At 42.8% G+C, this 16,283-nt stretch overlaps 1 protein-coding gene across 1 annotated transcript in view; it reads left to right on the top strand.

Moving 5' to 3' along the window:
• Positions 1-15,163, top strand: part of LOC126355887 (UDP-glucosyltransferase 2-like) — a 43,329-nt gene extending 28,166 nt beyond the window's left edge. The window contains exons 3-7 of the mRNA XM_050006391.1: positions 932-1,119; positions 5,808-6,267; positions 8,653-8,872; positions 11,822-12,041; positions 13,394-15,163. Coding sequence (XP_049862348.1) covers positions 932-1,119; positions 5,808-6,267; positions 8,653-8,872; positions 11,822-12,041; positions 13,394-13,670 — 1,365 coding nt within the window. The 3' untranslated portion in view covers positions 13,671-15,163. The remainder of the gene's footprint in view (positions 1-931; positions 1,120-5,807; positions 6,268-8,652; positions 8,873-11,821; positions 12,042-13,393) is intronic.
• Positions 15,164-16,283: the final 1,120 nt, after the last annotated feature.

The raw sequence follows: 16,283 nt of genomic DNA, 5'->3' as shown, positions 1-16,283 counted from the left end.
CTTGCCCACAACATTAGGGATCCTCCTCGATATCGGTCTCTTTCCATAATGTTTTGGTCCCAAAATCGTGTTCCACGTCCCCTCGAGATGCAAATGCGTCGAGAATCACTCTGCAGACCAAATTGGGACTCATCTGTGAAAAGAACATTGGCCCACTGTTCGACCGCACAGGTGGTATGTTGACGACTCCACTTTAGACGTCGCCTTCTGTGAAGAGGTGTCAGAGGTAGGCATACAGCAAGTCTCCAACAATGGACACTTTGCCGAAGCCTGCTGTGCACCGTTTGTCTCGATAGAACACGTCCAGCGGATGCTGCGAGGTCAGATGCCATCTGCCGTGCATGCAGTACTAAGGCAATACCGTCTTGCCCTTGTGGCCAAATAACGGTGCTCTCCTTTCTCTTTGATATCACATATGGTCGGCCCTGCCCAGGTCTTCGGGATATTGTTTTGATCTCTCTAAGTTGTCGCCATATCCGAGAAACAGAACGATCCACATTCAGCATTCGTATGGCAGTTTGAGACTGTCATGCCTCCGTTCGTCTTATGGCCCCCCGGCCGCAGACAGATTGGTAGGCGTCTTCTTGGTGCCATATTGCACCATCTCTGATCATACACAGCGGTTGTGGATGTGGGACTAGCCGGCAAAAACTACCTCGTCATCGTTGACGTGATTGTCCATTTACCGGAATGCTATCTTCCATGCAGAACACGATCGTACGGACATCTGTTGACATCTTGCGTGATTATATCGCGAATTAGACACAACACGGAGAAATAGCGGTTTGTCGCTTTAATTATGGACACCAGTATAGTATAGAGACCTGCATTGGCTCTTATTCTCAAACTTTTTTAACTGTAAGAAATTAAATACTTTGTCTGAAGGTCTCATCAAATACCCGTTACACATTATGATTATTTCTACTTCCAGAAAAGCATTGCCAACTTCACAGAAGTTGACATATCTGCGTCGTACAAGTTCCTGAGAACAGGCGCAACCTGGGACTGGATGACGATGGCTCATTTTACAGCAACCGATAACATATATTCGTGGAAGGAACAGTTCCGTGGTGTTTGTGAAAGCGACCTGAGTGCTCCAGAGATGGTGGAATTCCTAAAGTACGTAGCTGCTCTGGCAGTCTTACTTCTTATCAGCCTTTTATTCTTCCTCCTTCCTCTTCGCCTCCAGCATATTTTGCTTCTACATTCGGCAAATTCTGCTGCCAACAGTAGCACACGCATGCTTTGGGTCTTTAACTTTAAGCTATGCTTAAGACATCCAGTTTTTTAATAGCATATTGAAATATCACAGAGCACACTATTATAGTTTTTAACATGCCGGCCGTTGTGGCCGAGCGGTTCTGGGAGCTTCAGTCTGGAACCGCGCGACCGCTACAGTCGGAGGTTCGAATCCTGTTTCAGGCATGGATGTGTGTGATGTCCTTAGGTTAGGTTTAAGTAGTTCTAACTTCTAGGCAACTGGTGACCTCAGATGTTATGTCCCATAGTGTTCAGAACCATTTGAACCATTTTAACATGAAAAAATAGTTTTTAAAATTGTTAAAAACTGTTACATTTTGAAACACGAAATGAATGGTTTTTATTACGATGAAAACGAACCACGTTAGTTCGCTGCACTAAGTTGTTGGATGTTGTGAGATCACCGTTGCTGCATCTCGATCGATACGAGAAAAAGTGCAACCTATGGGAGGCACGACGCCTCGCGCTTTAACATCTCTATGGGCTCAGCCCCAAGTTTCAAGGTTGTTTGCCCTTGTTCCTGGCGCAGGCGCTAACGCGGCAGTCGTTAATGCTGCGTCATCAGATGTAGTGGCTCCCGAGCTTCCGGTCGCATGTAGCAAGGCTAATGTTAGCGCACATGGAATGTGGTCCACGGTTCACGAAAGTTGAAGTTTTATCCTAATCTCATGGTATTGGTTTTACTATTTTGATTCAATAATATTTTTTGACAAATGATACAAGCATTAGTAGAATCTTAATCCATTGTGCACTATGAAGTTCCCCCAAACCGAGCGCTAAATAATACTAGTGACGAACAGTCACGAGGAGAGGGGTAGTTATCAAAGCGATGAGTACTCAGAAAGGGTAAACTGGGAATAGAAGGGTTAAATGTTATGAGGGGTTCGCTGGTAACGTAATTTATGGGCTGATATGCGGGAGATTTGTGGTGTGGGACAGTGAATAGTAGCACTCTTTGGATTTCGGTTAGACGTGAGTGCGGTAGAGACTGGACCATGGTCATGGAAGGAGAGAAAAGGATAGGACGGGAAATGAGGAGGGAATCCAACAGCAGAATTAATGGGAAGGTGTGAGTTATCTCCAACAGGAACGATAAGTGTTAGGTCCGATTTCGTCGTCTAGGGAAGAGAGACTGTGGAATGTGCGCTGGGAGAGGTCATGAAAGATGTGTGGAGGTGGGATAGGTCGGACGTGCATTTGCTGGTATTGTGGTATATAACTAGGTGGGAAATGACACGATATTTGATTAACACTTCTGGAGAGATACCGTTTATATTCCGGCCTCTATTTTTTATCTTCTCATCTCTTTCCACGAACGCAGCGATCACAACCAGTTTTATACCCAAAACGATCCAGTTAAAAATAAATGGTACGATGGTTTGAAGCATCATACAATACTGGCTATTAAAATTGCTACATCAAGACGAAATGCAGATAAGCGGGTACACATTCAACAAATATATTATACTAGAACTGACATGTGATTACATTTTCACGCAATTTGAGTGCATAGATCCTGATAAATCGGTACCCATAACAACCACCTCTGGCCGTAATAACGGCCTTGATACGCCTGGGTATTGAGTCAGACATGGATGGCGTGTACAGGTACAGCTGCCGATGCAGCTTCAACACGATACCAGAGTTAATCAACAGTAGTGACTGTCGTATTGTGACGAGCCAGTTGCTAGGCCAACATTGACCAGGCGTTTTCAATTAGTGAGAGATCTGGAGAATGTGCTGGCCAGGCCAGCAGTCGAACATTTTCTGCATTCAGAAAGGCCCTTACAGGACCTGCAACATGCGGTCGTGCATTATCCTGCTGAAATGTAGGGTTTCGCAGGGATCGAATAAAGGGTAGAGCAACGGGTCGTAACACATCTGAAATGTAACGTCCACTGTTCAAAGTGCCGTCAATGCGAACAAGAGGTGACAGAGATGGGTAACCAATGACTCCCAATACCATCACGCCGGGTGATACGCCAGAATGGCGATGACGAATACATGCTTCCAATGTGCGTTCACCGCAATGTCGCCAAACACGGAAGCGACTATCATAATGCTGTAAACAGAACCTGGATTCATCCGAAAAAATGACGTTTTGCCATTCGTGCACCCAGGTTCGTCGTTGAGTACACCATCACAGGTTCTCCTGTCTGTGATGCAGCGTCAAGGGTAACCGCAGCCATGGTCTCCGAGCAGGTAGTCCATGCTGCTGCAAACGTCGTCGAACTGTTCGCGCAGATGGTTGTTGTCTTGCAAACGTCCCCATCTGTTGACTGAGGGATCGATACGTGGCTGCACGATCCGTTACAGCCACGCGGATAAGATGCCTGTCATCTCTACTGCTGTGGTACGAGGCCGACGCGATTCAGCACGGCGTTCCGTATTATCCTCCTGAACCCACTGGTTCTATATTCTGCTAACAATCATTGGATCTCGACCAACGCGAGCAGCAGTGTCACGATACGATAAACCGCAATCGCTATACGCTATAGTATACTCCGGCCATTATCAAGGTCGGAAACGTGATGGTATGCATTTCTCCTCCTTTAACGATGCATCACAACGTTTCACCCGGCAACGCCGGTCAACTGCTGTTTATGTAGAATCCTCATGTTAGCACGTTGTAGTTGTCGCCACCGGCGCCAACCTCGTGTAATGTTCTGAAAAGCTAATCACTTCCATATCACATCTTCTTCCATCCGGTTAAATTTCGCGTCTGTATCACGTCATCTTCATGGTGTAGCAATGTTAATGGCCAGAAGTGTATTTACATATCAAGAAAACTGTAGCAAAAAACCTATCAAATTCAGCACTTTTGATTTAGAAAGCTGAATTTCAGTATTGTGAATCACGCAGAAACTAATCTTGCATCGCGTTGGTTGGCATTCCACAGCTTGTTACGAAGATCCAATATGAGTTGTTCTTTTAGCCTCTGGGAATATCCCGAACCGTGAAAATCTAGCTTCATTCGGATTTACGTGCAAAAACGCATTTATTGTGAAACTTTTTACACGCGCCACATTTTACGTGCAAAAAACACCTTTTTCTGCAAGGTTTTTGAAGCGCCCCACTCCTATACTTTAAACTCGTACGAATCCCCTCAAACCTTGCACGATGATAAATGGGTAAAGTCAGAACGAAATTTTTTGTACCCAATAGTCCTCATGCAATGTCGAGAGACTATTAACATAGAGCTAAGTATAGCATATAAAATTCGTTCTAACGTGAAGTGAATGACTGGAGGCGGTTTAAAGTGAATCAAATAAATAAAAAATGCATTCTTACGATAAAGTTGAAAATTCGCTTCGAAAAATCTAGCTTCATTCGAATTTTACGTGCGATATAAGTTTTTTGTGTTTTTATGTTTTTACATGCACCATTTCTGTGTTTAAGACTTGTGCGAATCAGTTCAACTTTATGAGAAGGTAGACAAACACAAGTTATTAACGGTCGTCTTCTTGTTTTGTGAAAGCTTTATTCGGTAACCTGTACCGGATCAGTCGTCGCCCGGTTCAACAAAAATCTACTTCCGTTGCCAAGCAGTGGTGGTCTAATGTCAGAATTATCATAGAGTAAAAGTTGGGAACCAGAAAGAGAAATGCCCTTATCATAGCGCAAACGAGGCGAATACGTTTTAGGCGTAGTGGGCTGCCCAAATTCCAGCCATAGTAAACAATCTATAATATCTTATGGCTGAAGAGCAGACATGTAATAGCTACAATAGTTTTCCATGAGTGATAAAATTTCTGGGCGTGGACTTGCTCGTTGGTAGGACGCTGAAACAATTTCTTAATTTATGTGTGGGAGGTTCAGTTGATCCCTCCCCTCCCCCCCTCCCCCAACAGAGGTGAGCGTTTCTTCCCCCCTCCCCCAGACTCACACCCTTTTATATGTATGGTAAGGGGTGTAACAACAAATAGACACAACGCACCTACAGTAGGAAGTATACGAAAGCATGGGGGCTTATCTACTGTATGAAGCATCGCAGATTTGGAACGTGTGCGACCTAAACTTTGTCATGTTGTGCCATCAGAATGAAATTTTCTCCCTGCAGCGGAGTGTGCGCTGGTGAAACTTCCTGGCTGATTAAAACCATATGGCGGACCGAGACTCGAACTCGGTTTCTCTGCTTCTCATAGGCAAGTGCTCTTCCAGCTGAGCTCCGCAGGTTTTACAGGAGAACTTCTGTGAGGTTCGGAAAGTAGGAGACGAGATACTGAGAGAAGCAAAATTGTGAGGACTGATCGTGAGACAAGCTTGATGTATGGACATAACAGAAACCGTCAATGCGTTACGGGAGAGTTAGAAAATAAGCATTAGAAATGGATACCATGGTATTCATTTTACTTTGTCCAGTCTCCAGGTATTTATGAAGTATCTTTCTGTACAATCTCCAGGTAGCAGTGAAGTCCCAGTCATTATTTTTCTTCTTTCTTTTATGGAAGTTTTGCTGTTTGTCGTAACCCACATATTGTACCAGTTAGATTAATGAAATCTTACTTCAGGTAGCAATACCACTATAACGCGCAAATTTGTTGCAGGTCACCTCCAAAATTCGACCTGGTCATTTTGGAACGGTTGCTGTCGCCGTGCTTCTACGGTTTGGTTCATAAAGTGGGATCCCCACCTCTCGTCGGGTACATCAGCATAAACGCAGGCGTACCCAGCCTCTGGACCGATGGAAACCCCAGCAATCCCGCTTACATTCCAAGCTTTATGGTGCCCTTTTCACACCACATGTCATTCTGGGAGAGGCTTTACATGACATGGGTATGGCTCTACACGAACTATCGCTACTTCTACGTAATGATGCCGCACCAAGAAGAAATCAAGAGGAAATATTTCGGGCCTGACGTTCCATCAGTTTATGAAACTGAAAAAAATTTCAGTTTGATGCTTATGAACAACCATTTCAGTATAAACTACCCTCGACCGTACCTGCCGCACATGATAGAACTGACTGGATTACATGTGGAACCAAACCCAGCACCTCTTCCTAAGGTAATTCCTCTTTCTTCTGTTGTTACATTAGTACAAATCACTTTGACACCACCTGACTTATAAAAATAACAAAATTATCACTAATTTCAAAGTGCAGTATGTAATTTTAAAAGACTACCATAACAATATTACATACATACCCAAAAACATAAAACCATCAACAAATGAATTCCTCAAACGTATATCGAAATGCAGAACAAGAAGGTACAACTTTCTCCAGGACATGTAGTTATGGAAAACCTCGAAACAAGATACATAACAAAATTTGATAACGAAACTAAAAAGCAAGACGGAAGGTAGGAAGGTGAGTATCTAATGTGCAGTTGACGTCGAGCTTGTTACAGATGGAATGAATGCGAGCTCGAATTATGGAGGGAAAGGAAAGGATGTCGTCAGTGTACTTTTGAAAGTAAACATCCTGATAATCGCGTAAAGCGATTTATGGAACTCACAGCATCTTGACGCTAATTTGAATCTCCAACAACGAGAATGGGAGCCCAGTGTCTTAACCACAGCACCATCTCGCTCAGTAGCTGGGAAAATCACTTCTGAGAAAAGAAAATTGTTCATTGGAAATATGCATACTATCATCACATGTGTATGATAGCAGGTGTGTCATGCTTTGTACGGGGAGTTTCAAGATCTCTATTGGTAGCCCATTCCAATTCTCAACAAGGTCTGTGTGCAGGTCTTGAATGGTCCTCAGTGACAGGTTAAGGACTAAATTTCCACTCCCAGGCTTCCTCTGCGGCATTCATATTGGGTGACCTCACTGGCGAATTTTACAAGAACTTCACCAACTGGAGCTGCTCCATACAGATAGGCGCTATCGGTACCAAACCGGGAGTCCTGGACGCTTACTACGTCAGAAAATATGGACGTCGTTACATTACTTTGCCAGTACCTTTAAAGCCCCTCTGACCCCCATGAGGCCCTCTCAGTTCATCTGATTTGGTGCCTCCCTAACCACTGGGTCCCATCACCACCAAACAGATTCATTCTCTGTATCTTCTTGTTACTATATCGAGAACTTATGCCGATAATTAGTTGGAAAACTGAAATAGGGCTCAACTAAAATGAGCGTTCCTCATCTAAGCGTACTCCATAATAAATGGGACCTTCCCTGTACTTGCCCGCCCCAATAGCTGAATAGTCAGAGCGGCCGTCTGTCACGCCAAGGGGCCGGGTTCGATTCCCGGCTGCGTCGGAGATTTCCTCCGCTCAGGGACTGGGTGTTGTGTTGTCCTCATTATCATATCATCATCAGTGGAATGCAATGGGAAACCACCACTGGAATCCCTTCCCTAGACGCTCGTGCGGTGGACCTCTTTGACGAGGCAGAACACAAGTTCCTGTACTTCGGCATGCAGAACACGCACTACTGGACACCTGGCACACTGATCAGCTGCTCTGAACTTTTCTGGGAAACTGAAACACTTAAGACAGCTGTACGTCCTACATTTGTCGTTCGACTTCGTTGTTTACCTCAACTCAGATGTAGATGTCGGTTGAGTTGTGTTACTCTCTCCGACATTCTACCGACTTACGATGAACATTTCCTGTGCCTACAAGCCATCTCTAAAAGCCGTGATAAGACACTTGGTGATACAGAGAACGCTGTAGTCTGTACCTAATCAGACACAAGGATTTGACCCTCCCGAAATGGTCCAAATGGCCACTTTGTCATTCTTTTCCAAACAGTGACAGGACACTAAGCTTTGCTCACCACTAAATTGAGACATGAAAGAGACTTTCTGGGTCATAGCGAGGCAACGCAGTGGTAAAGACACTGGGACTCTATTCAGGGTTGAACACCTTATCCAGCCAGACAGATGATGTGAATCTTCAAAGTGAATGTTAGGAGGGTTGTACTGAAAAATAAACTGCTAACATCCTTACTGACCCATATCAAATCAGAGTTTGTTCTGCGTATCGAATGGCCTGATGGTTTACTGGATGTTAGGCCCTAATCTTTTATGTCCATAGCCTAAGTAGGGACTACAGTATTTCTATACCAATGCCACATTTCCATTACGTGGAGGAATCTGGACAGTTAATTACAGTGAATATTCCTTTTTCATTTGTTCTTTACAATTGGTTACTGGTGGAGTGATTTGCAAGGTTGTATTTGCAAGGTTGTATTTGCAAGGTTGTATTTGCAAGGTTGTATTTGCATGGTTGTATTTGCATGGTTGTATTTGCATGGTTGTATTTGCATGGTTGTATTTGCATGGTTGTATTTGCATGGTTGTATTTGCATATGGGAAAGAGTGATGCAGACGTACGTTTAGTTACGGTTTACGCTACATCTTCCTTGAAATTCCTTTGAACTTGAAGACCAGCTATTACAGGTGCATACAACTCAGTGTTTGCTTCTACGAACAGGACCTACAGGAGTGGCTGGATGGAGCAAAACACGGGGCCGTATACTTCAGTATGGGTTCCACTGTCATGGGGAGTTCGATGCCTGAAGATAAAAGACTGGCGTTTCTCGAGGGTTTCAAGAAAATCCCACAGAGGGTGCTGTGGAAGTGGGAGGCCGACATGGATGACCTGCCACCCAACGTCAAAGTCTCAAAGTGGCTGCCGCAGCAGGCTATACTGGGTACGTCACCAACATCGCAAGTACCAAACTTAATTTGTATTTCTCTTTCCAGCATTTGTCTGTCTCATTTCCTGAAAATTAATCGATTTTGCAAGAATCACATGGGAACTTCCTGCAGATCTAGGCAGCAGAAACTCCCTTCTCTATTGTTCGCAATGGGTTACTACTGTCTGGGTGTACGGCTCTGTATTTTCGGAAATAACTGGCTAGCGTGCCTATCATGGAAAAAGAATCATCAACGGTATTTGGTCATGTGATCGGTAGAGTATCTGACCACCAATGTGCAAGCCATGACTTCCATCAAATTCCAGATGTCACGTGGTGTAGGGCGCCTTGCCACGATTCGCGCGGCTACCCCCCCCCTCTCCCGGAGGTTCGATTCCTCCCTCAGGTGTGTGTGTGTGTGTGTGTGTGTGTGTGTGTGTGTGTGTGTGTGTGTGTGTGTGTGTGTGTGTGTGTGTGTGTTTGTGTGTGTGTTGTCCTTAATCTAACTTTCATTAAGTTAGATTAAGTAGTGCGCAACCCTAGTGACCGATTACCTCAGCAGTTTGGTCCCATAGGAACTGACCACTATGTCATCGTTACCATTCTGATGATCTTTTCACGATAACAGTGCTAATTCCTTCCGTTTCCTGTTGATGTAAACTGAACCTGGACGGAACGTCTAATTATTGGAGTCGCTGCAAGACACTGGCGAGGTAGCAACTTAGTTTGCCACGCTTAGACGTTGGTAGCGGCTGTCTGGTGACTAGATTCGAAATGTACACCCCGTGACATACAGTGATAGTCTGAGGTGCCAAGTTATCAATTTTTTGGGTTCAGTAGCGTCCGAGAACCCATCAGAGCCGTAGCAGAGCGCCTTTGCGCCAATAGAGTTAGCTATGAACTACCCAGTCCTCTGTCAAAGCGTTCACTGTCTGGAGAAACTTACGGTACTGCTAGCACACAGACGTCTCAGCAGTTAAATGCAGGAAGAGAGATACAGTCCTGAGAGCACTAAAAAGAGCATAGGAGGTTCCGTGGAATAGCACAGTGGAAATGATTGACAACCTGGGGTAATCTATATTTTACAACGGTTATGCATTCGTTTCTCGTAGTCTGTGCCCATATCCGATGTAATGCGCTTCTGGGACACTAGCTACATGTTCCTCATGGATAATGTTGAGTTTATTAGGGCGCATTCACACCTATGCGTTTTCCAAAGCTGTTTCACAGAGGAAGACCGCACTGCAGTTCCTTCTCTAAATCCTCGCACAAACGAAAAAATGGCTGACATCAAAACAAGTGTCCAAGGAATAGAAAAGCAACTGGAATCACTCAACCGAGGAAAGTCCACTGGACCTGATGGGTTGCCAATTCGATTATACACAGAGTACGCGAAAGAACTTGGCTCCCCCTTCTAACAGCCGTGTACCGCAAGTCTCTAGAGGAACGGAAGGTTGCAAATGATAGGAAAAGAGCACAGGTAGTCCCAGTCTTCAAGAAGGCTCGTCGAGCAGATGCGCAAAACTATAGACCTATATCTCTGACGTGATCTGTTGTAGAATTTTAGAACATGTTTTTTGCTCGAGTATCATGTAGTTTTTCGAAACCCAGAATTTCCTCTGTAGGAATCAACATGATTCCGGAAACAGCGATCGTGTGAGACCCAACTCGTTTTATTTGTTCATAAGACCCAGAAAATATTAGATACAGGCTCCCAGGTAGATGCTATTTTCCTTGACTTCCGGAAGGCGTTCGATACAGTTCGGCTCTGTCGCCTGATAAACAAAGTAAGAGCCTACGGAATATCAGACGAGCTGTGTGGCTGGATTGAAGAGTTCTTAGCAAACAGAACACAGCATGTTGTTATCAATGGAGAGACGTCTACAGACATTAAAGTAACCTCTGGCGTGCCACAGGGGAGTGTTACGGGACCATTGCTTTTCATAATATATATAAATGTCCTAGTAGATAGTGTCGGAAGTTCCATGCGGCTTTTCGCGGATGATGCTGTGGTATACAGAGAAGTTGCACCATTAGAAAATTGTAGTGAAATGCAGGAAGATCTGCAGTGGATAGGCACTTGGTGCCGGGAGTGGCAACTGACCCTTAACATAGACAAATGTAATTGCGAATACATAGAAAGAAGGATCCTTTATTGAATGATTATATGAGAGCGGAACAAACACTGGTAGCAGTTACTTCTGTAAAATGTCTGGGAGTATGCCTGCGGAACGATTTGAAGTGGAATGATCATATAAAATTAATTGTTGGTAAGACGGGTACCAGTTTGAGATTCATTGGGAGAGTCCTTAGAAAATGTAGTCCATCAACAAAGGAGGTGGCTTACAAAACACTCGTTCGACCTATACTTGAGTATTGCTCATCAGTGTGGGATCCGTACCAGATCAGTTTGACGGAGGAGATAGAGAAGATCCAAAGAAGAGCGGCGCGTTGCGTCACAGGGTTATTTGGTAACCGTGATAGCGCTACGGAGATGTTTAGCAAACTCAAGACGGAGCGCCAGTGCACTACTGTGCTGCAATCCGCAACCAAGCGTCGCGGAGTCCTTCCTATAAACACGTGTTTATCTCGGAAAACATTGATTAATTTTACTGCCCAAATACGGCTAACGTAGCTTAACACTTAGAACAGATTCTTCAAATTACGAGGGCACTTGCCATAAGGCGATTCGAAAAATACCGAACGCCCTTGCTTCTTCCAAAATATCGCGTAGTGATATTGCATGCATTCAGCGTTGTACAAAGGTTTAACTACTTTAGTTCTCTTGTGCCATTCACTAATGGGGTTGGAAAGGGCAGCGAAGAGTGGGAATGATACTGGTCCGCTATGTACACTGTTCTGTCTTACGTATTATTGATACATGTATACATATAGAAATTTTTGGGCAAATTAGAAAATTTTGTTTGTGCAACTTTTATAAACTTTTTGTTTTCTGCTTTCCAGCACATCCCAATGTCCGTGTGTTCATCACTCAGGGCGGTCTGCAGAGCTTTAACGAGGCTGCCTATCACGGAGTTCCTCTACTGGGGATTCCCATCTTCGGCGACCAGCAACATAATGTAGCGAAAATGGTCGACGCTGGTGTTGGCATAGAGCTCAAATTGTGGGACGTCACAAAAGACACGATTTCGGACGGTATTCGAACGATTATTGAGGATAAAAGGTACAAAATACTATGTAAATAAATCATTGTTAATGATACTAGATTCTTAAGTTAATAGATATTTTATTATTTATACAAAAATGCTCCACTGAAATGGGTAGCAGGAATAGGAGTTTGGGCGATGCTGTTCTATACTGTAAGATTTATGACTGACGGATGGGTAATTTTTGTTTAGAAACGACGTTACTGAACACTGTTAAATCTTCAGTAGTCTTAATGTAAGGGAACTGAAGTGAAACTAACAGGCTCGATGGTTTTACATATTCTAATCACAGTGTAGACAATCAGTTACTGCATTGTTAATACCAGTGAACCATTCTCAGCAGCCTATTCCTTTTCTGTAGAAGAGAAATGACTTGGAAGGACATCTGCCTAAAAGTTCAGAACTCAACAAATAATACAGGATCTATACTGGCTACTGGCATGACCAGATGGAATTTGTATACCACAGTATCGCCAACGTTTTTGGTTAAAACTGAGAAACAACAGTGTCATTGATTTTCTAACCAGTTAGCTACCCTTTCGATAATTGCAAATTGCTGGATTGTGCAACAGGAGGGCTTCCATGTCACACATGCGGCTGATTTTTCTTAAGAGACGTCAAGCGTCTCGGATAATCTCCAGTTACTCGAACACGTTTCTGTGTGATATGTATCTACACTTTAGCTTACTCAAGATACCGATATATTCTGTACCTTATTGTGAACCATATCACAAGGGTTATGTTTGATGATGTCGCCTCATTTTCACTGGAATTTATATTGTTCAGTAGGCTTGATAATACCAGAATTACATAGAAATTAAAACTGAAAACTCTTTTGCTCTATATTACCTCATATCGTACTGAGGTGTCTGGAAGTGTCCATCACCTATCTGAATTATTATGAGCACTGCCAGTCAATATTTTTTTATAATTTTTAAATAAAATGGACGCACATTTTAGACTTGGTTATTTTTCTTGCTTTTAAAAATATTATTTGCTCCTCAGTTTCTAGAAAACTGTCTCCATCAATGCGTTGTTGATGGGAGGAACTCACTGTAAAAACTAATTACGTCTTCATTGGGTGTCCATCTTCTGTTACACAATTTTTTGATCGTAAAGTGAGCCCTGTTCCAATCATATATGCCTTCTGCACCCAAATTCCTCGCGCTCATCTTCGTTTTCATATTTACTTCCCCTGCAACGATCAGACTTGCAGTGCGAATATTTCACATTATGTCTCCATGCGACTTCACAAAAATTAGCTATCTTGATTCTTCTAGTAACTGTTGCGCACTGAAGTATGGCCTGTTATCGCTTTCAGGCACTGCAGAAATGAATGGTTATCAACCTTCTTTCTTTCTTTCTACAGATTCAGCGAGAACATGAAGCGCTTGTCAGCTGTATACCGTGAGCATAAGGAAGAGAGCCTGCCTAAAGCTGTGAAGTGGATCGAGTATGTACTTCGCCACAATGGAGCCCCACATCTGCGTAGTGGTGGAAGAGACTTGGCCTGGTACCAATACCTGCTGCTAGATGTCGTTGCCTTCGTGCTGGCTGTTGTAATGGCCTTTTGTATAGCTCTCTACCACATTGCTAGCTTTCTAATCCACAAATTGTTTAAATCCAAGAAACTGAAAACGAACTGAGGACGTATAATCTTCTGTCATACAGAAGTCTATTTGCCTGCTAATTCAGTGAGCATGAGCTTGAATGTCTCAAGTGGAATGTTGGAATATACATTCACACAGATTTGTGAAATTTATGTCATGTTTGTGTCGTATGAAATACAACGTATAAAACTTTTAAATCTCATTTGTGTAATGTTACAAGTGGGAAAAAGTCTGTGTGTATGACTACATTGTTATTGTTATTTGAAGTACAGTTTTCGTTTGAACGGATGGTTATACAATTCAAAATACTGTTTTGAGTTTTGCGATTTGTACAAGTGAAGTTTAAAAATTTTGTACGTGGTATTTCATATGATACAACCACGACGAAAGTTTCATAGGTGTACATACCTATGCATATGTGGCTGGAGTCAGTCCACACAAACACTGCTTGTAACATCTTTCATGCGACACTGTGTCAATGGAAAGTGCTAGCTTACTTCCCATTACAAACAAAATAATTATTAAAGCGGACTTTTATATGCGTATTCAAAAGAGTGGTGTCACCTTAGTTTAGTGTGGTACTGTTTTATCGATATATATAAAGTAAAACACGAAGAATTATCTTAGCAATGTGAGAGCTGCTGTATACAAATACAGGATATAGAAATAGAGCCAAAATGTTGTAACTTATATATGGCATTAATAAACTGTTATACAGTTTCTTCATAATTAAATAAATCAGCAAAAACGTGCTGCCCTGGTACACACTGATTGCTGCCGCCATGTTGCAACGCTGCTCAGTTGTTGCCTGTGGTACAGGTTATTCTGCGTGTCTTAATGTTCTTGTTAGTAAATAGTGATGAAACGAATACCGTATTAGACCCATTTGGGACCGCTTTATCGAACGGGCACAGAAAAATCCAGCTTTAAAATCATTTTTGTAGTAATGGGAAACAAACCGACGCTTTCTGTTGACCCGGGGGCACCGTATGAAATGTGTGATGAGCAATATTTGTTTGGACTGATTCCAGCTGCTCATTGTAAAAACTAAAATGCAAATATCTACCGAAAAACCAGACAAAATGCGCCTGTCGGCTCTTAAAAGGGACACCACACACAAATTCTTCTATGTGGAGCACTATTTGTTAATATTATTTCATCCTCTTCAGTACACTTCATCAAATAAAAGAATTAAGAACAGTTTGAAATGTGTAATTTTTTCGTGTTTTCTGAAGCTGAGTGAAATAGCTTCCCTACAAAAAAGCAGTCACCTTATTACTTAAGTACTTTCTTAGTCTACAAATTAATAAATTGGAAAGTATGTGTAATTGTATAACCTAAGAATGACAGCAAAACACAACTGTAGAAACCCGTCGTCATACAATTACATTAGCAATGTGAGAGCTGCTGTATACACATAGAGGGATTTAAGTAAAAGAGCCAAGATGTTGTAACTCATATATGGCATTAATAAACTGTTACTGTTTAATTAATTAATTAAATAAAGCCTATTGTGTTTAACAAGTTTACGACTTATTTTCTTGTAGTCCTGATCGGTTCACTTTGGTAAAAGTCCTTTTCTTCTCATCTGAATCCTAGAAATTTTGGATTACAGCTTACATGTGTCAACAGAATATTTCTGTCTTTTACACCCCCACCCCATATCAGCAAGGCACTGTTTGTCAGCGAATACATTTGCCTTTCTTCTGCCACATAAGAGGGAAATTTTGAAAAACATAATACAAAGGTTGGATGTGGTGGTTGACAAGATAAACAGTTTGTACAACAGAAAGACAGCTCGTAAGACAGATCCTCAATTCCATAAGTAAAATGTAAAAATTTGGTTCAGTGACTAATTAAAATATATACACAGATGAGTGGAAAACTAGTGTCACAAAAGAAGATATAAAAACAGATGTAGTGGCAGTTGAGCTGTGACTCCTCCTCCATCATAGTGTCCACGTCGATCTGTATGATGACGGTGGTGGTTGGGGGATGGCGAGATGGTTGTGGTTACTTGGTCCTGGAGTTTATGGGAAAGGATGAAAGGTTTGCATAGGGTCCAAAAATGGTCTGAAATTTCGATCAGGGGATTTGATGAGGACAGTCATTTCTAGGGATTATCTAAGTAATGGGTATGTAAGGGATATATTTTCTGGTTTAAAGAGGAATTTTAGGAAGTTGAAATCAGGACAGGAGGGAGGTAAGAAGTTCTGTGGAGTTAGTGGCATATGGGTTGACGTGGCGGTCCGTGAAGTCTGGGCTTTGCGTTAGTTTAGATGCTTTTTTTAATCAGGGGTAGCGGTAGTGTCAGTGCTGAGACATTTGGTGGTCTTTTGGATGGTCGTATGTAAGGAAGATGTGGTGGGCACAGCTGAAGATAACAGGTGATGGGACTGTTTGGAAGGGGTACCACAGTCCAGGAACCTATTGCAGAAACGATCTGGCTGAGTCGATGGTGATGGCGCAGGCGGGTCAATATATGGTGGTGACAGTTCTGGTCTTGGTGCTATACTTGATGATGCTGGTCCTCGTGTTGGATCAGAAGAGGGTGCCGCTGAGGAAGGCATGTCTGGAGAGGCGAGGACTGAGAGATGGGTTAGGCCTGATGAAAGGTGGAAGACTTTCAGGTGAAGATAGCAGGTGATG

This window comes from Schistocerca gregaria, chromosome 3, assembly GCF_023897955.1.
Source record: "Schistocerca gregaria isolate iqSchGreg1 chromosome 3, iqSchGreg1.2, whole genome shotgun sequence".
Taxonomy (NCBI): domain Eukaryota; kingdom Metazoa; phylum Arthropoda; class Insecta; order Orthoptera; family Acrididae; genus Schistocerca; species Schistocerca gregaria.
Note: the sequence above shows the minus strand (reverse complement) of the source record. Positions and strands in the feature narration are given on the sequence as shown.